Source organism: Anguilla anguilla, chromosome 5 (genome assembly GCF_013347855.1).
Source record: "Anguilla anguilla isolate fAngAng1 chromosome 5, fAngAng1.pri, whole genome shotgun sequence".
NCBI classification, from domain to species: domain Eukaryota; kingdom Metazoa; phylum Chordata; class Actinopteri; order Anguilliformes; family Anguillidae; genus Anguilla; species Anguilla anguilla.
Genome location: NC_049205.1, coordinates 19438021 through 19460264, shown reverse-complemented (window position 1 = coordinate 19460264; position 22244 = coordinate 19438021). Strand labels below are relative to the sequence as shown.

The following is a 22244-nucleotide window of genomic DNA, read 5'->3' as shown; positions in this document are numbered from 1 at the left end:
GTGATTTTTTTTTGAGGACTTGTGTGGCTTGTGCTCACTGCTGTGGGGACTGATATGGTCTGGTTATAACAAGTGCTCATAGTTTTGTGGTGTTGTGTGCAGTGTTTGTCTGCAGCAGCATTAAAAGGTCATGTGTATACTGTGATGTGAAAAAGCAAGTAAACCCTCTCTCAATAGTATGGATTGATATATTGGCACATAATGGACCCTCTTCTAGTCCTAACCAAGTCCTAACAGTCCTAATATGTAAAACCATAGAATTAAACAAAGGTACCGTGTGCATTCTTTTTCACATCACTGAATGTTTAATCAGTGTGTGTGCATGTGTGCGTGTGTATGCGCATGCGTGTGTGATCATGTGTGGCATGTTGGAATTCAGTCTCTTGTTAAAACTCTTCGGCAGGATACAGTTTGGAGAATCCTGTGTTCGGAAGAACCAAAGATAAAAGCTTCAGAAACAAAAGTGTTGGGTGTGTATCTGTACAGCTTTTATTTTGAAATACATTGGATATTACAGCACCTGTCTTTCGTATAATCCTTTGGAGCTGAAGGACTTGAATAGCTTGTTGTCCCAGAGTCCTTTGTTGTGATACCTGTAGCTTACTGATGGCTAGAGCTTGTAAAGAGGTAGGCTCCTGTTGTCTGAATAGTTTCAGACATGTCTTTGAATGGTTTTAGCAAAGAGGGATAGGGCGGGAACAAATGCTGCATGGAGATTGGTTGGGTGTTCAAGGACTAAAGCTGTAAAATGGTAAACATGTTCATGTGGAGTGTAAGGTGAGTTCTTATGGCTACCTTTCCTATGCCTCTTTATGGACACTGTACCTGACTTGTGGGGTTCTTTGGGTAATGATGTCATGTGTCCAAGCTTATTGGTGGCATTTCTGCGTCAATGATCGACTAGCATCTCAAAAGGAAAAAGCGGGGTGTATCTGTATGTTTCTGCACATATGCATGCACGTGTCTTCAGTCAGACAGCGGTATGTGTTGTAATGGTCTGGACTAGCATGGTGCTAATGGGAAGCTAATCGCTGCCAATTATTGACTTGTTGAGCCAATCAAGAGATTCTGGGTCTGCAGTGTAAAACGATTAGGTCAAATCTGCAAGTCGCTGATAAGCATTTGACAGCTCATTATCCCATCTCTCGTGTGGGCGTCTCCAGTATCTTTAGGTGTGGCTTTTTTCACCCTCTGCCTCTGTTGGAATTTAATTTGGTCCCGTTTTTGTCCTGATGAGAGGAGAGCTGGACTGCATTCCCGCTGTTTTAAAAATTGAAGAGGTGCCGTGTCAAACGTCCGGTCACAGAGTGCTGTTACTATGGTTTCTGTCAGGGTGGTAGTTTACAGCGTTGCATGAGTATTTAATACAATATGCCACTTGTTCTGGGTACACAGTTGTAGGCTACCTTGGTTCTGGGGTGCCAGAGATGTTCCTGGCTTTTTCTCCATCCAAGCCCATAGCAACATAATTGTATTAATTAACAGTTTTCATGGACACCGGTGACCATATGCTGTGAATATTCAGACTGTGACTCTTGGATTGTTTTGACTCTTAACAAACCATCAAGCTCATAAGGTCACACTAAAAAAAAAAAACATCACTGGCACTCCTGGACCAGGGTTGCCTACCTCTGGATTACACCATAGCACCACTGGCACCCCCATTAAACAGGAAGACATATCTCAGTGAATCCTGCGAACCATTAATGCAAGTAGAGCATTCAAGGTAAAACCATAAGCAAACGCTTTGCATCTGGAGTGCAGCCCTAATCTGCAGTCCACTCTGTACAGGAGATCACATTGACATTGATTTGTGAAATAGTGTTGTGGTACAAAATTCTGTCTACTTGTCCAGTCTTATTCTAGGTTGCTTCCATGAATGCACACATGAATTATGATTATGCTACAATTTCTTGGATCTTTCAAAAAAAAAAAAAAAAAAGTATGTAAACCTGTAAGACCTGTGGTGCATGCATGCATGCATGTACCGTATATTGACTGCATACTCTTGAATGTCTGTGTCCAGCAACATTGTCCATATAATGCTCTTTCGAAGAGGTAGGACTGGGTTTGTATATGTTATTGATTTTATGTATCCCAGACAGACAAATGTGTGTACTTGTATTGTACCAGGCTTTATATATCTGTAGTCAGTGCCAGTTTTGGGTTTTTACTTTATTGTGGACTGGTGGAAATCCTCAGAGCCAAGATGGCTGAAAGAACATCTCAGGGTGATTGACAGTTAGGGAGTGGCATCGTGCGAGATGGCTTCTGCAGATGATGATTGGGATTCGTTTTGAGTGTGACGAGGGGCAGAAGTTTTCCAGACTGCCGCTGAGTTTTGGGAAGGAGAGGCTTTAATGGGCCACTGGTGGTGAGGTTAATTGAGGATGATGGGGCTATAAATTCATGGAAGCGAGTACCTTAGAAAAAAGTCAGAATAGAATGTTAACGGTCCTGCTCTGTCTGACTGGTCATAGGTGGGGTTAAACAAGAGATTGAGTTAAAAAGACAGATATTGAATATTGTGCGTTCATAGGGAATATATCTCCCTCTCTCTTATTGGCACGGCTTGCATTGTGTTACCAAAGCAAGTGTTGCAAAGAACAACAACAGTAAGAACAACAAAAAAAATCTACTCTGCAATCTGTTGACAATATATATACACATATTATGCACATTCAACCAAAACAACAACACCATACACATGCTACCATATGTCTGCCATATGATATAGCTACAATTTGCAAGTAATAAATTACTGCAGATGTTGACGGTCATTGCGCATCTGTGTCAATGGCAGGTTGCCACATACAAAGCAGCTAGTGGGGCTCTCTTTCTTTCTCTGTCTCTCTCCCCCTCCTCTCCGTCTCCCCCCTCTCTACCCCCCTTCCCCCCTTTCCACCTCTTCCAGCACCACTCACCACTGTGTTTTCATTATCCCAGATGTTTGTGGTGATGCTTCTCATACCCGACAGCATTGTTGGAGTTTGTTCCTGTGGTGAAAAGAAAGGTCAAAAGTTAAGAGGATACGGGAAGGGGAGATGAAGGGAGAAATATCTCTGGGCGCTAGCATGTTATTGTTTTTGGAGGAATGTGGATTTCTAAAGGTGCGGTAGTAATATTCCGGAATTCTCTACCGTAGTATCAGTCCTCTTACCCGCGTAGTCCTTATAGTCTTTGAAGTACTTGTGTCTCAAACTGCGTCCGTCTGGGGAATACAAGACCGCAAAGGATGTTTCTGCAAGCTAGCTGATAGGTGTGTTTTACAATGATGTAATTAACCTGTGCCATTGCACAGTCTGGGCTGCATTCAAAATGAGAAAGACGTTGCTGTATTGAACATCCAGTTGTTACTAAGATGATTGTGTGGGGTGTGACACAGATTCTTAAATACGTCACTTGCTGTTTCCGGTTACACAGCTGCTAAATACCCACCACCACTTCTTAAAAGTGGATACAACATTATGTGAGTAATTCGATGCTTGTTTCTGGTGTATTGTTGAGTATTTCGTGCATTGGTTGGTGGGTGCGCTGGTATGCGGTTGATATGTGTTTGACCATATGGTTAATTACGTGGTTGATTATGGTTGATATGTGGGTTGCAGGATGCTAACCGGATGATCCTCGCTGCTTTATGCACTGGCCACGGTTGGGCACACCAGTGGATGGGTTCCCAGGGATGATGATGTGGCACTCGTACCCTGTGGGACAGTGCAGTGGCTCGTCCCCATCCTCTGTAGTACTGCACGCCTCCGCTAGGGGGAGACATACGCAAATAAAGATGTGCTCACATACATATGCACATAGATACACATGCAAATAAACATGGAAACTCATACAAGTGCAGAAATAGACATTGATACATACACACAGACATACACAGAAATATACGTACATGCACACGCAAGGCCATCTGCAGCTTCAGGGGTGATTTTTTTTTGTTTATAGCCAGAGCCTTAAAGGTTCTTCCATTGTCCAAAACATTTAGACTGGGAAAAGCATTCGGGAGTTTGTAGGAGACTTTGATTGCTATGGACTGGGCTATCAAGCCAGAAAAAGGAGATGGATAAGAATGTGGAAATGAATAAAAATGAATAAAAAAAATATAAAACTTGCTGTTGAATTGGATTTAGGCATTTGAACAAAGTACTTGAATGTACTTGAACCTGAATTGCTTCAGAAAATATCGAGCTGCACAAATGGATTGCAGTTGTAAAAGGAGTGGGAAGTACGTTGTATAAACCTGCAATGGATAAAAGCCTCACTTGAAAGCCTAATGTGAATGTAGGGCAGATGGTGGATTACACCTAATGTCAGGGGCACTTCCTTACCCTGCAGGACTTCCTCTGGCCCGTCTAGAAGCCAGCCATTTCCTCCCAGCCACCGTGGCTTGGGCTGTACAAGCCAGTCCAGAACTGCAACATAATCAACAATATATACAATATATAATGAGCAATCAGTTTAAAGACGGGGCCTGATCCACTTCTGTTCTTAATTATTTCATTAGCTCAGTCATATTTTGATCTGACATTTGTATAAGCACCAGCTACAGCCACAAACTGCAAGTGTATCCTAAAGATTTAACTGTGCTCAAGTACAGGAGTGAACCAGTGTAGTGTATAGCAAAGAGCTGTTGATTTGTTAGAACAAAAACCAGCACACAAAACAGCACACCAGGAATTGTGCACTCCTGGTTTTAAAGTATCATGAGCACACATTAGCATTGTAAACAGCACATCTTTAGTCATGCACGCCTGGTGTAGACCTGGTGAAAGCAGTGTGGTTCAGCCTGCCACTTTCAGAATGTAACCACATCACATAAACTCAGTGAAGATAGGTCTCAGGTGAAGACAATTATTCAAACACAAAATGCAATGGAGTTGCTAAATAGGGAAAGCAGGGAGTCAAATAGGCTACATCACTTTCATGAACCAGAATATCTGACCATTGTCTAAGGTGGTATATCCCCGGTGTATCGATTTGTTGCTATCCCTGATGTATCTATGTGTTGTTATGGCTTCGGTTAGTTCCCAGACAGTAAGCGAACTGAGACCTCTTGAGATCTGATTGTCTGGGTTCCCGAGACTAATGAGCCAGCAACCCACGATCAGTGCGGGGTCACATTCGTCCAGTGCTAACCAGTTGTTGATGGACAGGCGTTGGGTGCGTCTCTGACCTGGCGGCGGCTGCACAGACTCCAGGCAGGCATAGATGCAGCCGTTGTAGCAGCAGCGTTTGTGGCGCTCGCATTCCGAGTCCGAGCGGCAGCTGGGCACCTCGCACGCCCTTTCCGGAAGCATCTGAGGTGGAGGCGGGCAGCGGTCGCTCTTCTGGTGCTGGGCCACCTGACTGGGGTACTCGTAATCCTGCGGGCAGAGAGAGGGTATTGGGTAACCACCCGTATGCTACACATGTGCTAACCGACTGCGCAGAACAGATTACAACCCAGGTACTGAGAGAGTAGAACAGATTATACTAGCTGTAAAAGCAACAAGATTCCCTTGGTCGGTGCTATAGGGGAACAGACTATAGCCCTCATTACAGAAAGAGTATAACAGATTACAGCCTTGAAAGCAAGAGAATCCTCTGGTTGGTGCCCTGGCAATTCAAGAACAAATTGTGAAGAACAAATTACAGTCCTGCAGAATTACAGAATGAGATTCCCACAACTGCCCATCTTCCGACAGACTGAAGACCAACCTCTTCATTGTACCATCATTCCCCTGACCCCCTCTAGATATCCATTCTTTCTTTCATTGGATTTCCATTAAGGCTAATGTTATAGGTAGTATATATGGGTAAAGATAAGTCATCTCTCCAGTGGCATGTTCTTTTGTTACAACATAAACTTTTGTCTATGTTAATGTTACCCTTTTCGATTTTAAATAGGCCTTCTGTTTTAAATGGGCGTCCAGTGATATTGCACATTTGTATTCCTGAGACTAACACTGATGTAAGTTACTCTGGATGTGTGTTCAGGGATTTGTAATGTAATATTCACTGAGACATTTCAACCAATACAGTCTCATACCCTCCTGAGACGAGGCAGAAAAAATGTTTAAGTAAAATTTTTGACATAATACAAAACATAAAAAAATATATTATTTATTTTATTGTTATTGAATTAATACCAGAGACTTATGTCCCTTACAGGGGATAAAAATGAATTGCCAGGCCTTATCCAGGAGGATACAGAAAGACTCCATCTATCTATTATCTAGCCCAATGATTCCTGGGTCACAGGGGGCTGGAGATTATCCCAGCATGCATTGAAGCAGGAAGCAAGAATACACCCTGGACAGGTCACCAGTCTATCTCAGGGCATACACCATTCACACACACATTCAAACCTATGAGAGAACATGCAAAGGCTACTGCACCACCGTGCCGCTCCTGAAAGACTTTTGTCCCATATTTCCCTATGTCTTGGAAATATTTCCTGCCATCATTGAATTACTGCTACATACAAAAGAAAAAAAACTGAATCGCCAAACGGTGCACTGGTGAATAACTAACAAAATTAACCAAATGCCTGTGTGTTGTCAACTGTAACAGACAGAGTTATTAGTGTCAAAAACATTCATTCTCTGCACAGATGACCTGATTCTGCTGCTGCCCACTGAGAAGGGTTTTCAGCATAAATGGTTCTTCCAGAAAGTCAGTGAACTTGACACCTGGCAAGGAAATGTGTACTCAGATATATCTGTTCAGCTGGAAGCTTCAGGTTAATCATGAAAGAACTGAAAAGTAGAATGCTTTATCACCTCAATATTAACAATGAAGTAATTTTAAAACATTATGATGCACAATTGAATGGTGCTCCATATGGATGTGAAATGTCTGCTAATAAAGAACAAAATTAGCTACAAATCATAGGCCCAGTTAAAGCCCTGAGGGCAGAATCTACATAAAAGTTAATTACATTACAAAGCAGAGCAGAGCCCAACAAACAGTCATTATTAATCAAAAATCAAATCATAGCAATTAAATTAGGCATGTTTATTTTGGAAAACACAAGAATGAATGAATGAATGAATAAATGAATTAGAAATATTGAAAATGATGATGGCTCTGCAAATGAAAATGGTTTGAATGTCCAGGCATTTTATTCCGCAGATTGTAGTTGAAGCGTTCACAATTTCCAATACTTTATTTCTTATGGTGAGGTAATTGTGCTTTCAATGAACGTTCGGTAAAACTTGTGGGTTTTATTGCTAACATAAGAGTTTCTTAGTTTAGTGAGTAAATGCAGTTAGGGCTGTCCTTTGCTGAATATATATTTTTTGTGTTTCTGTTTCAGCTGAGCTGAAACAGTCAGTGAATGTTCCAAGATATCTGTATTCCTCAACTGTGTCAATGATTTGGTGATCTATATGAACCAATGCCAAGCTGTTGTTAGTGGCCTCTGAAATCTATCATAATTTCTTTTGTTTTCTAGGTGTTTAAGATGAATTTATTTGATTTGCTCCAATCTGAAAATTTGCAAATCATATTCCTGTAATAGTACCCAGTGTGGGTGTTTGACATGAGTCCTATAAATAGCCATGTCATTCACAAATTTGTCAATGTGACAATTTGATGAGGGACAATTGAAGTCATTTGTGTAGATGGTGAAGAAGACCAGAGAACTGATGCAATTCTGTGGGAGGGGCGTGTTGATGATAATGGGGGAGGAGGATGCTTTGTTGACTTTAACAGATTGGGTGAGGTGATTGAGGAAAGACTCTATCCACCATATTAAGTTACTGGTGACAGTCATGTCCTCATGCTTTTGGTGCATGAGACTGGTGTTTACTGTATTGCATGTCTATACAGGAAAGTCGAAGATAAAAATGCATGTGTAAGTCTTCTGTTTGTTTAGGGGCACAACTATTGTGTGGTTAAGTGGAAGAAGTGTGTCTTCAGTACCATGCTTTTCTTTTATAAGCAAATCTAGGCAAATTTAGGCAGCAGATCTTGTTTGTCACCTATTTCCTTAAAAGTAGGGAGGACAGCACAATTCTCTCCATGCTTTGTATTAAAAATGAGGTCAGGGCAATTGCTATATAATCATTAGCATGCACGCATATACAGCAAACCTCACTGCTGTTGGAGCTGTGCTCAAAAATGAGTCCTCAATCAAAGCTGTACATAAAGCAGTAAAGCACAGAAATACTGTACACTCATTAATAATAAACTTCTTCAGGATCGAATCTCACAAGGACTAACAAAAAACGAAAACCACACCACCTATTGGGACGCGCAAAAAATACATAAAGTAAACTTGGGTGACCCTCTGACTGGCTCATATTGTGTGACAGTATACTCTGGTTGGCACTTGCACTGCTTAACTATGTTTATAGCAGAATTTTAAAGTGAATCTTCCTTGTAGTGCTAAGACATCTGTGTCTAATGTGTAAAATGCCAATGAAGACAATTGTTTCCAGATTTCTTTGTGGTGGGGGAAAGTTGGCATTGCCGGAACCCCTAATCTTGCAATTAGAGATGATTTGAATGATTAATTTGCATTTACCAAAACCCCTCAGGCGTAGCGTCTCTTTGGTGTGTTTCAGCACTTAGGTGCTTAATTTAAGCGATCGATTAGCTAAAGACTCCACACATCTTGCTTCCAAGACATAAAGTGACTGCTGATTGAAAGGGAGCTCCAAAACCCTTAAGCTCCATGGATAGGCCTACAATGGAACTTATGCTGATTTGTGTGTGATGATGCAAATTTAACCCCATGTACAGTGTGGATGTGTATCTACTGGGACTGGACAAAATAACCGAAACACTACATCTAAAAAGGACTTAAACTTTAAATCACAATTACAAAAGCAGCTACGCAGGTGAGTCATATTGTCATTGTCAATGTCAATTAGCAGTATTCCATCTGTTAAAAGGTCTGGCAATCAGCAATTTGACATGTGCGTTTCCAAAGCAATATGAGGCAACTAACAGTTCCAACAGAGCTCGTATGACCACATGTGCAAAACAGGAGCACACTGCATCCTCTGTTAGAGGACGAGTGGATGTAAGTTAAGCTCACCTATAAAGACAGAAGGACACAACATGACAGGTGCTAAACACTCCACAACTAGGTTCTCAAAAGTTACCACAGAATTGAATTAAACCTTCTGTCCCCCAGTCTCAACAATAACTGAAAATCATGAGCTTGACAAAGCTGGCATTTATGGCAGAGGTCACTGTTTGGAACCATTTGTATCCAAGGAAAATATACCAAGACACAGGAGCGGGTGTAATCAGTGCAAATTAATTTGAATGACTTGAACTGAAATGAGTGTAACAAATCAGAGATAAAAGAAAGAGAATCATAATTCTTTAAATGACTTTAAAAAATATATAATTTAAAGTATTAAATGTTGTTTTATTGTTTTTGTTTATTTATTTTTTTTCATGAAATTTTTTTGGTAGGAAAAATTCATGGCAGAATTTTCCCTTATCTCATATCATATGCAAGAAGATATGAAGTAATTCCAGCTGTGACCAACAGGTGGAAAAATGTGAGTTTTTACAGTGACCCTGTATCGCCACAGGCCTGAAACTACTAGGATTAGGAATTCTGTATATAGTAAATCAAAAAAAGTAACCATCACTGCCAGTAAAGTATGCTTATTTCACCAGTAGGTAACTATATATTTAAAGTAGAGCCAGCCAAAGGCATAAACACTCCATGCGCTTTATGTTCAAGCACTTCGAGGCCACAACAACATTCTTGTTCAGGGCCACCAAAACCCTAAAATTTGAAAGCACATACATTCCACACATAGGATACGTTTTTTGTTTTCTCCATTTTCAGCACACTACTGTGAAAAGAGTGAAGCTTACTTTTACAGTATGGAAGCTATTGCTCCAGGTAATTGCAGGTTGTTCTGTGGTACTGAGATCCCAGGGTTCTTGTGAAGTTGTATTTTAAATTACTGTGGGTGTGCGTGTGTGTGGGCTTGTGTGTGTATGTGTGTGTGTGGGTGGGTGTGTGAGATTGCTGCCTTCTGTAAAATGTTAACTTAATCAGATCTGTAATAGAGCCATTTATTCACACTGCTGCCATAGCTGTTACAAGGTTACTGTTTCTATGACGATTGCAGCCAGCGTGGAGCCTTTGTCTGAACTGCACGCCCCACTGGCAGCAATGTGCCGGCTCTGCTTCAGTTCAGGGGTCAAGGGTCAAAGGTCATTGGGGGTTAGGTTAGAGTAGGTACACTATTCCATGGGGGGAGCATCAAGACAGACAGGCAGTCGCAGCTGTTGCATTGCCTCGCATGAGCACACGTACACACACACACACACACACACACACACTTAAGGGTCCCTGCTTCATGTGCAAACCATCTCTGTCCTTTCTTGTTGAAAAAATTGATACTCTATTTTATAATGTTTTCTTCCTATTGTCCTACTGTGTGTGTTACTGTGTGTGCGTGTGTGTGTGTGTTTTAGCCTGCATTTGGTGTTGCATGGCATGTGGGAGGTTTAGCTAATTTCATTACTCTTTGGTGTGCATGCTTTATACTGTGTGGTTTCTTTGGCAGGCTGACTGACCGCTACATCCAAACCCCGCTGCTATTAAACTCAAAGCAAATGTTTGGCACTAATGTCTGCATGTGTGTGTTTGTGTGTGTGTGCGTGTGCTTATATCTATATGTATGCTTCTTTGCAAGTGTGGATTTGTGTGCATTAGTTTGTATGTGTGTATCAGTGGCCTTTTTCTGTATGAAGGTGCTGTGCATGTACATGTTTATGTGTGCATATGTGTGCACTACTTGCATGTGTGTGTACTGCATACACTGTATCTGTGCATGTGTGCACAGACAAATGTGTGCCTTCACAGTGAACTGTCCAGTGTAAATTCAACTCTAACAGAGTACTTATGAGTTCAACATGTGTGCATGTCTGTGTGTGCTCATGTGTGTGCACGTGCAGGCGAGTCTGCATGTGTATTCATGCGCATGTGTGCATTAGTAGGTGTGTGCATGTCTGTGTGTGCTCATGTGTGTGCATGTGCAGGCGAGTCTGCATGTGTATTCATGCGCATGTGTGCATTAGTACATGTGTGCATGTCTGTGTGTGCTCATGTGTGTGCATGTGAACAGAGAGGCGAGAAGTGGGTGTGCGTGGGGGCGGGGTGCCTTTAATTCTGCCGGCTGCCTAGCCGTATCCCCAGGCTGAGAGAGCGCTGGAGGGGGACAGAGAGACAGCCTTCCGCTGTCGTGTCAGTCAGTGTGGAAGAGGCCAGGGGGGAACTACTTTCTCAGTACTTTCCACTCCAATACAGTTTATCTCTCTAAAGAGAGAAAGACACAACTTCCTAGTCACATTCATAAGTGCTCTCTCCCAGGTTCAGTTATTGTAAAAGCACATCCTAAGTCTAGACTAAGCACTGTACATATGCTGTTGTTTTTTGCTGATAAATGCTGTTTCCTGTATCAGTAATAGCATTTTGCCGAGAAAAAAAGAGAAAAGTTCTTGATAGAGGAGAGGAGTGAACAAACTGATCCTGGAGGTAAGAAAGTAACTTCAGCCAACTACTGAAAGCTGCAGTGTCCATATACTTTTTGTCCCTGACAACTGATCTGGGTTCAGCCATCCCAGACACCCCAACCCCCTCATTGGAGGTCAGGGTCAGAATCAGTAGGTCAGAGTGTGTGTAGGTTTGAGTTAAAGCCGGTTGACTGCGCTTTCACCCCTAGAGCCAGGAACTTCACCCTGAGAATTGTCTCTGTAGATATGTCACATGAGGGAACGCGCAGTGTTGTAATTTACTGCAGTGGAGAGGCTCTGCTGAACAGGAAGATGGGGGGAGTTTGGGGGGGTGGGGGGACAGAGCGGGAGACTTTTGTCTGACACTCAGTCATCTTAATTAAGAAATCTGTCTTTTGATCTTTAGAGGAAAATCAGGGGGCTTCGTGCTCTGAAATACTCTAATGTTCTCAAACATTTGCACACCGCCTGACTGGGATTAGTCGTATTAACTCTGTCTAGTTCAGTTTGCATGAAAAAAGTATTTTCCTCCACGGGAGTACTGCAGCTACTACTACTAGTACAACTGCTGCTACTACCATTACTACTACTGCAGCTGCTACTACTGCTATGACCATTATTTATTTTATTTTAAAAAATATTTATTTAATAGGAACAGATTCAATTTGCATAGAGAACTGCAAAACAGCTATCTAATGTAAGAACATTTGTAGTTTCTGCTAATTTCCAATGGCTGTCCCCAGACAGACCTTTTTAAATATAAAAAAAAACAGTTTGAAAAAATGTTTGCAGTCCAATGTTAAACGTTGAGGGAACACTACCGGAGCGAATGCCCCACTGATACATTTATATGTGGCGTGAGTACTATTACTATTTCTGCTAATATTACTACTACTTTACTACTACTACTACTGCTGCTAATATTACTATTACTTTACTACTATTACTACTGCTGCGAATATTACTATTACTTTACTACTATTACTACTGCTGCTAATATTACTATTACTTTACTACTATTACGACTGCTGCTAGTATTACTATTACTTCACTATTATTACTACTGTTGCTAATATTACTAATACATTACAACTATTAGTACTGCTGCTTGCACCACTTCTACTACTACCATTGTTACTGCTATTACAACAACTAACGTTACCGCTGCTACTGTACTGTTACAACTGCTACACCTGCTATTACTACTTCTACAATTACTATGACTAAGGGGTGGAGCTAGCCTGTCATACATATGGGTGCGAGGCATGAAAAGAGTCACCACCCCCCCCCCCCCCCAAACCACCTCCCCAACCCCCTAACACCCCTTCGACACCTGATTCAACAGATTATCTAATCATGGTCTACAATAAAGACATCAGTAAGTACAATTAGGTCCTTAGTTTTGGGCTAAACTGCCACACTGGCAGTTTTTGGATGATATTGGACGCTCCTGTACTAAAGCAACAAAGGAATTTTGTAAAGTCTAAAACTGGAAAATTCTAGACTGGCTAAGCCATTCACCTGGTCGGAATCCAATTAAACATGTGTTTCATATGCTGAAGAGAAAACTTAAGGCAAATAGCCTCCGAAACAAACAAGACTGAAAGCAAGACACCCTGGACAAAGACAGGAACTGAAGATGGCTGCACTACAGGCCTGGCAGAGCATCACCAGAGAAGATACTCAGCACTTAGTGAGGTCTATGGGTCAAGCAGTCATTGCATACAAAAAGATGTTTATAAACATATTCTTAAATAAAAGCAGAAATTGTTCATTGTCTGATTACAACTCTGACAGTGTGAAGTATATAGCCAAATCAAAAAAAAAAATGCCTTTGTCCCAAACATTATGGAGCTCAGAACTCCCTGGCAGAAGAGATATTGTATCTCAATGGGACCTTCCTGGTTAAATAAAGGATAAATAAAAATAAAATAAAAAAGTTGTACATAAGTTCATTTAGTAAGAATATCAATATCATGATTGTGTGCTAACAGGTGACTGTTCTGTCTCATAATAATTAAATATAGAAGTTATATTAGGCAACCAGAAGGAAGCCTAACTCCCTTATATGGTAACAATACAGTGTTGACCGCCTGAATTTTCTTCAAGAAACCATGAGATGACCAGTAAATGTAAGCAAATGTCCTGAGTAAATGTTTTGATACATAGCCTCAGAGGTCACAAGTTCTATTCCCGGGTATGACACTGCCGTTGTACCCTTGAGCAAGATATTAAACCTGCATTGCTTCACTATATACTGTACATCCAGCTGTATACATGGATGTAAATGCTGTGTAGAACGTAGCTCTGGATAAGAGCATCTGCTAAATGCCTGTAAATGTAATGTAACTGACTGCTTGACCTCATGGAGAGGAGGGAGAATCATTTAACGGACAGACACAGGCAGACCCATGATTGGAATGCAGGGTATTTCTCTGTGCACGGCCTCACTAAGACACATCCACATGTGTGCAGTTTAGGTTGTATAAATGTCGAAATAACATTCCACTTTCTGCTGCCAGAAAAACTTGCTCCATCAACTAATTCCCCATCACAGGGATCCTTACATAGGCTGCTTGCTATACCACAACACACACAGCACAAAGAGACTCCCACACAACCTTGATACTAATTAATGTAGTAACACAGACCCCTGTATACCTTTAATACTACTGCACAACCACAGACCCCATGTATACCTTCAATACCACTGCAAATAAACAGAGACCCTTGTGACCCTTATACATCCCTGAATCTATAGCACAAACAGAAAGACCTCCATATGTCTTGTATATCCCTCCACTAACAGAGACCCCAAATATCCAGACAATACTGCACAGGAGCACTTCACCTTTTACTTCCACACAGCAGTATGCCCCTCTGAGTTGGAAAGGTATGTCTTGGCAAAGTGTTCTCATTCAAGGTGCTGAGGGTGGAGTCTGAGCATGCTCAGATGCTGAGGATTGTGGGTAAGCTGGTGCGAAAGGCATGCCTTAAACTCACAGGTGTCAATTCTCAGCATGGGTCGCTTGTGTTGATTAATTGTACCTGCCATGTAAAATTTAAACTGTAAAGGGAATGCTGAGATGATTGATTTGTCAGTTAGTAATGCTCTTCATACTGAGAGCAGGTGACCACTACAGTATCTGCGTGCCACCTGTTTCTGTCACTCAGTAGCATACTGGGTGTATGTGATTCCACTTTGAATCTACAGCAGCTATGATAAAGGGGGAATTCGGTCTGGAAAACATCCCACAAGGCTCTGCAGAACTGAGCACGCTCAGCCAGTTAAGACGATGATCTGAGACAGACCCAACTGGACCAGATCATGGCTGTAATTAGACCCAACTGGACCAGATCCTGGCTGTAATCAGACCCAACTGGACCAGATCCTGGTTGCAATCAGACCCAACTGGATCAGATCCTGGCCAGGACCTGGACCAGGCTGCATCAGAACTAGGTTGAGGGAGGGAGGGGTTCTGCTGGCCAGAAAGCGAAAGGTCCCCTCCAATAAATCTCTGTACTATCTCAGAACCGCAGTTAACTCCTTTGCTCACTGATCGGTGATCTCATTCGAAATCAGAAGTCGATTTTATTTGATTGCGATTTTCCAGTGGTATTTCTGATTTGGGTAGTGGGTAAAGGAAACGTGGAAGGAAAAGAGATGGATGTGATAATTGAAGGAAATGGAGGGAGAATGAGAACTGTTTGTACAGGAGGAAGGGACAGATACCTAAAATAAAATATGCTAATTAAAGATGTTTTAATCCAAGTGAGAGTGAGAGAGAGAGAGAGAGAGAGAGAGAGAGAGCAAGAGAGAGACTGAGTGAGAGAGGAGAGAGGTGGGTGGGGGGGGTGGCTTTATAACTGTTGAGGATATCCAGCATGTTCCAATTACAGTGGCTTTGAAGCCGTGTCCAGGAGGAATGTCCGTTCTGCAGTCCGACGGGCAAAGAAGGGCACCACACTGGGCCGCGCTAACTTTGATCAATCAGTTCAGCGCTGAGAGGAGTTAACGAGCTGGGGCAGGGTGGGGGGTGTCAGGGCGGAAAAAAGTGGAGTTCCCACCCTCTCGGACACCCCCCCCCCCCCGCCTCCTGTCCACAGGCATTTAGACATGCAACCTGCAATGCTCCTCAGATTTTTACCAGCTCGATCCTGTTGCAGCTCTGCACCCTGCTATACTAAAGAAACCTCCCTCATCGCAGAGCCCTGTAAAGATGCTGCTGTCATCAGTTCAATAGCACTCTTGCACAATATCATGCTCTACATGATAGTCTACCTCGCCAGACACACTTTAACGATGCAAGACAGCGCCCTGTTCTAAATCCAAACTCTGTACCACAGTACCCTGTTCTGAACCCTAAATCTGTACCACAGTACCCTGTTCTGAATCCTAAATCTGTAACACTGTACCCTGTTCTAAATCCAAACTCAATAACACTGCACCCTGTTCTGAACCCTAAATCTGTAACACTGCACCCTGTTCTAAATCCAAACTCAATAACACTGCACCCTGTTCTGAACCCTAAATCCGTAACACTGTACCCTGTTCTGAACCCTAAATCTGTAACACTGCACCCTGTTCTGAACCCTAAATCTATAACACTGTACCCTGTTCTGAACCCTAAATCTGTAACACTGCACCCTGTTCTGAACCCTAAATCTGTAACACTGCACCCTGTTCTGAACCCTAAATCTGTAACACTGTACCCTGTTCTGAACCCTAAATCTGTAACACTGCACCCTGTTCTGAACCCTAAATCTGTAACACTATACCCTGTTCTGAACCCTAAATCTGTAACACTGCACCCTGTTCTGAACCCTAAATCTGTAACACTGTACCCTGTTCTGAACCCTAAATCTATAACACTGTACCCTGTTCTGAACCCAAACTCTATAACACAGTACGCTGTTTTGAACCCTAAATTAGTAATGATGTACCCTTTTCTGATCCCTAATTTTGTAACACTGTACCCTGTTCTGAACCCAAACTCTATAACACAGTACGCTGTTTTGAACCCTAAATTAGTAATGATTTTTGACTTTTCTGATCCCTAATTTTGTAACACTGTACCCTGTTCTGAACCCTAAATCTGTAACACTGTACCCTGTTATGAACCCTAAATTTGTAATGATGTACCCTTTTCTGAACCCTAATTTTGTAGCACTGTACCCTGTTCTGAACCCTAAATCTGTAACACTGTACCCTGTTCTGAACCCTAAATCTATAACACTGTACCCTGTTCTGAACCCTAAATCTGTAACACTGCACCCTGTTCTGAATCCTAAATCCGTAACACTGTACCCTGTTCTGAACCCTAAATCTATAACACTGTACCCTGTTCTGAACCCTAAATCTGTAACACTGCACCCTGTTCTGAATCCTAAATCCGTAACACTGTACCCTGTTCTGAATCCTAAATCTATAACACTGCACCCTGTTCTGAATCCTAAATCTATAACACTGTACCCTGTTCTGAACCCACACTCTGTAACACTGTACCCTGTTCTGAACCCTAAATCTGTAACACTGTACCCTGTTCTGAACCCTAAATCTGTAACACTGTACCCTGTTCTGAACCCTAAATCTGTAACAGTGTGCTGTCATTACCCTATTATCCACTGCAACTCTGTAACACTACATCCTGTTATAAACTCTACAAATGCTGTATTATTTTATTAGCAATAGGTCTATAACACTGCATAACACTTCTCTCATGCACCCTAACTCCAACACTGTACCCTTCTCATGCACCCTAAATCTATAGTACTGTACCCTCTCATGAACCGTAAATCTGTAATACTGCTTTAATGTACCCTAACTCTATAACACTGCACCCTTATGCACTGTAAGTCTGTAAAACACTGTATGCTTTAATGTACCCTAACTGTATAACACTGTACCCTTATGGATGCACCATAAATCTGTAACACTGTATGCTTTAATGTACCCTAACTCTATAACACTGTACCCTTATGCACTGTAAGTCTGTAACACTGTATGCTTTAATGTACCCTAACTCTATAACACTGTACCCTTATGCACTGTAAGTCTGTAACACTGTATGCTTTAATGTACCCTAACTCTATAACACTGTACCCTTATGCACTGTAAGTCTGTAACACTGTACGCTTTTACGTACCCTAACTCTATAACACTCAGCCTTCCTATGCAACCAAAATCTATTACACTATACCCCAAAACACATGCCCTAACTTTATAACATTTCAGAACCCTACAAACATACATCCAGTCTTTCCCTCTTAACACACAGGCACGTGCACACACTCGCGCACACCCATCCCGGCTCTTTAACAGTGGGTGTACTCTACTCACATCCGCTCTGTCCCCCACCTTTTGGCTGAGCCCCCTCTTCCTGAGCCGACGGGCACTTCCTGATCCAGATATCAGAACCAGCGCGCAAAGCGCCAGGGCCACGGAGGTCCGCGTGGTCCTGCCCTGCATGGCTCTGCCGTCCAGCCCTCTCCTTTCTCCTCTTTTTTTCCCTCCTTTTCTGCGTGTCCTTCTCTCCTGCTTCAAAGGGTTATCTCGCTTACTCTGTCTGCAGTAATGTTAGTCCAACAGAAATGCTCACTTCTCTCCTGGGCGTGCAGATAGTGCCTCGGTTCTCCAACAGAACTGCGCGCTCTCGCTCTCTCTCTCTCTCTCTCTCTGAGGGGGCGGTGGCAGGAAAGAGAGATGAGAAGAAGGGAGTGAAAAAGCAAAAAAAGGTGAGGGAAGAGGAGGGCAAAAGACAGAATGGAATACCGGACGGCAAGATGAGACCGCTGTCTGCTGAGTGATTACCGCGGAAGCACGTGCTTGCCTCTCACAGAAAGTGTGAGTGAGAGAGGGAGAGAGAGAGAGAGAGAGAGAGAGAGAGAGAAAGGGGCAAAGAGAAGGGGAGGGAGAAGGGGAGAGAGGGGGGAGAGAGAGAGAGGCAGAAACAAGGACGAATATAAAATATATTTTTAGACCTGTTGACTATACTTAAAACACAGAGACCAAATGACCACTGAGAATATGTGTGTGTGTGTGTGTCTGTGTGTGTATGTGCTCTTGTGTGAGCATACATGCATGTTTGTGTGTGTATGAGTGTGTGTGTGTGTGCTCTTGTGTGCGCATACATGCATGTTTGTGTGTGTATGAGTGTGTGTGTGTGCTCTTGTGTGCGCATACATGCATGTTTGTGTGAGTATGAGTGTGTGTGTGTGCTCTTGTGTGCGCATACATGCATGTTTGTGTGTGTATGAGTGTGTGTGTGTGCTCTTGTGTGCGCGTACATGCATGTTTGTGTGTGTATGTGTGTGTGCTCTTGTGTGCGCATACATGCATGTTTGTGTGTGTATGAATGTGTGTGTGTGTGTGTGTGCTCTTGTGTGCGCATACATGCATGTTTGTGTGTGTATTAGTGTGTGTGTGTGCATATATGGTGTTTGTTCAGTGTAGGTGCTAAGTAAAGAAAGGGCATGTTGTGAATTTGGTGGCTGTGTGTTGTATCCAATTTTACTGCCCAAAGAATAAAAAGCACCCCCATAAAAGCTCTCTGAGTGAGGAAGAGGACATCACTGTGGGATTCTCAGACTATGGAAACTCAGCAGGAGAGCCGACTGTCTGAACCATAGCCACCGTTACACTCCCTTCTGCTATCAATTGCACCCTGCTATCGCCATTGCATTACATCACATTCATACGGAGCGACTTACAATATAAGAGAACCTAATTGTATCCGGCTTTTGAGCGTTAAATGAACCAGACCTGGCTAACAACATTCTCAAGGCAGCAATTTGTGCTGTTTTTTACACCTTCTAAAGCACTAGATATAAATTAATTATGCCAAGAGCACAAAGCAGGACATGTAAAAGGTTGTCGTGTTTGTTGTTGTGTTCAATTAGTTGTGGAATGTAATACGTCCACTGTTCTGATTGAACAATCAATTGGACTGACTGGACTCCTAATTGGGTCCGAGGGCGTTTTTGTCTATTGGGGGCAGACCTTTGTGGACATCACTCAACCGGGGTTCCCAGAGTAACCCTTCCCCTTCCCCCCACAAATGTCCGTTTTTTTCCCACTCAGAATGACAGCTGCAGCATCGCCCCACCCTCTCGCGCAGGCAGGAATGACAGCTGCAGGAGACCGTTAAACCCAGCCCTCCCGGCTCCCCCCTTCCCCAACACCCCTTTCTTTCTGTGCCGAGACACGGCAGCTTGGATCCCTGCTCAAGTGTTACAAAACCCTTGACCCCTCCCACCCCCCACCCCCACCTCCACCTCAGAACTTTGAAAACTTGCTTTAATTTTCTATACATATTATGAACATACACATTTTTTGAAAAACATTTTTGTAAAAGTTTAAATACTTTTTTATTTATCCGTATAGTTTTTTAAAACGAATTAACTAATTTAACTAATTAAAAGTAGAGTGTAAAAGAGCACTGTACATTTTATTGTGGATTTTATTTTCATTCAGTTATTATTCATATTTCTTTTCATCTATTGAGTGTGTTATTGCTCTTCGTTTCATACGGTGTTTTGACTTCCTCAGTGTTACTTTGTTATCTGTGAAGCGTATTTGCTACAATGTTTTGTATGAACTCCGTAACTCTGAGCTATGAAGATGATGCTTCAAAATGGCCAGCGTTATGAATGCTCTACATTGCAAGGCTCTGCTGCTGTACTTATGTGAGTTAATGCTTGTGTGTTTGTCCCTGCCTGTCCCTGATAATTTATGTGTGTGTGAGAGTGTATGCGTGCGTGTTTGCTTGTGTGAGAGAGGGAGGGAGAGCTTTCGTTTTAACAAACCTTTACTATACAATACATAGAGCCATTCTGCAACCGCAAAAGCAGCAAAAATATACCACCAAATCAAAATGAACAATAGCAAGACACAAGAAAAACAAACAGATAAAAGAGGGGAAAGGAAAAAGAGAAAAAGAATTTGAGCAAAGCAATAGAACGCAGGCTTTTAGAGATATAAACATAACCATTTGCCACATCATCATCTTAATATGTTGTTAAATATTAATATTATTAATATTAATTCTCATCTCTCCAGACTACACAGAGATAGAGAGAAAGAGAGAGAGAGAGAGACAGAGAGAGAGAGCATGTGAGAACCTCAAGTCTGCTTTGGAGCCCATAGAAATCCTACACAGATTGCGCAGGGGTCTGCTTGCACTGTTTGCACTCTCCAAACAGGTCCCTCAAACATGTGGCTGCGCCTACGTGGGCTTCAGAGAAACGCGAGTTCCTCTGATCTGAGCCGACTGTCTCTTCCAGCCGAGCTGTGGCTGCAGCAGAGGGGGACCGACGTTCTCCAATCTGCGCCTGCTCTAATTCCATGCAGATGGGATGGGTAGGACGACGGAATGGAAAAACAGCCTGATAAAGACCAGGAGGGAGGAGAGGTTGAGGATGAGGATGATGATGAGCACGGCAGAAAGGTGTGGTCGCAGATGCACTACCTTCCTTCTATGTGAAAACACTACAGAAAAAAATGCGTTCTTACACTTCACCATTGTGGGTGGTGACGTCCTGTAACAGTCAAACAACTCCGCAACCACAGTGTTTGGACTTCAAATCCCATCATCTTCCTTTTATGCTCTGCCTGCCGAATTCAGCCTTGAAGTGTGTGTTCTTTGTATATTTGTTAAAAGGGCAATTTAAAAAAAATAAATGCACAACTAGAATTTCTTTCCTAAACTTCATATACACATCACACACCTCCCTTGAAAGCAGAAACTGGGGCAGTGAGGCTCTCCTGGCCTGTGAGTGAGGTGTTGGTGGTGAATTTACATTTATACACTTAGCACACATTTTTATCCAGTGTGACTTGCATGTATTTTTTAACATAACAAGCAATCTATTTATACAGGTGGACATTTCCGGAATGGTACAGCTGCTGTTCCACTTGGGAATGACGTTCCACTAGGTTAGGAGAGCAGTTCCCCAGCTATTACACTATACTGCTGCCCTATTGAGGTTGGTGGTGAGGAGGGTCACTCTGGAGAGCCCCTCCCCTTTGACCCTTAACTAGTGCCCCATCTTTCTTCTGAGCATATAACTGAACCCCACAGCGAGTCTTCTTGAGTCTTGCACAGCCTGTCAACGGAGAACAAAAAGGTGCGCAAACAGCAGAAAGAGAGGGAGAGGGAAGGGGAATGAAAGAGGGTTGAAAGAGGACCACATGGTTTCTTTTTTTTTAGGGGGGGGGGGGGTGAGAGGCCCCATTGAAGACGTACAATAGTGGTCACTGAAAAGCAAAAGTTAGCTTGATGATTCAATCTGTGGTCAGCAGCAATATAAGCAAGTCAGCAACCATGGTCACCCTAGCAATGTAACTGGCTGTGGCTTGCAATGGAATGACAGATAGAGACCATTATTTAAACAGAGAGAAATTGAGAGAAAAGCACTATTTTACAATGGCGCCCTGAGAATATACATTGGAATATCACAGAAATAGAGCAAACAAGGTGAAAATGTACCAGTAAAAATACATCATGAAAAGCAAGTACAAGTGACCGTGACGAACTGGCGACCTGTCCAAGGGCTATTCCTGCCTCTCACCAAATACATGATGGAATAGGGTCCAGCACCCCCTGCAACTCTGACCCGGATAAGTGGGTTGGATAATGGATGGATTGATGGATGGATCGAAGTTCAAATGAATGGCATCGCCCCTTCTCTCAGCGCTGTGTTAGTGTGAGTAGTTGTGCGTGTGTGTGCGTGTGTGTGAGTGGCTGTACGTGCATCAGTGAGTA

At 42.6% G+C, this 22244-nt stretch overlaps 1 protein-coding gene across 3 annotated transcripts; it reads right to left on the bottom strand.

The window, feature by feature from the left end:
* Nucleotides 1–466: 466 nt before the first annotated feature.
* On the bottom strand, nt 467–18318 carry wfdc1 (WAP four-disulfide core domain 1). Of its 3 annotated transcripts, none has more exons than XM_035419783.1 (7): nt 17822–18318; nt 5180–5369; nt 4335–4418; nt 3618–3758; nt 3161–3211; nt 2925–2996; nt 467–2423 (listed from the first exon to the last, which is right to left on the bottom strand). In XM_035419783.1, exons 1-6 carry the CDS (start codon nt 17948–17950, stop codon nt 2938–2940), a joined length of 654 nt encoding a protein of 217 aa, XP_035275674.1. In that variant the 5' UTR covers nt 17951–18318; the 3' UTR covers nt 467–2423; nt 2925–2937. The 3 variants fall into 3 exon arrangements, with proteins under 3 accessions (XP_035275674.1, XP_035275675.1, XP_035275676.1); XM_035419784.1 differs by having other exon boundaries at nt 17840–18318; XM_035419785.1 differs by lacking the exon at nt 3161–3211.
* Nucleotides 18319–22244: the final 3926 nt, after the last annotated feature.

What these genes read in the sequence shown, in the direction of transcription:
- wfdc1 (XM_035419783.1), bottom strand. Translation starts at nt 17,950, where the DNA reads ATGCAGGGCAGGACCACGCGGACCTCCGTGGCCCTGGCGCTTTGCGCG. An exon ending in AGGTGGGGGACAGAGCGGAT is followed by an intron (nt 5,370 to 17,821) that starts GTGAGTAGAGTA and finishes CTCTGCCCGCAG; the next exon opens with GATTACGAGTACCCCAGTCA. An exon ending in AAAGCAGCGAGGATCATCCG is followed by an intron (nt 3,212 to 3,617) that starts GTTAGCATCCTG and finishes TGTATTCCCCAG; the next exon opens with ACGGACGCAGTTTGAGACAC.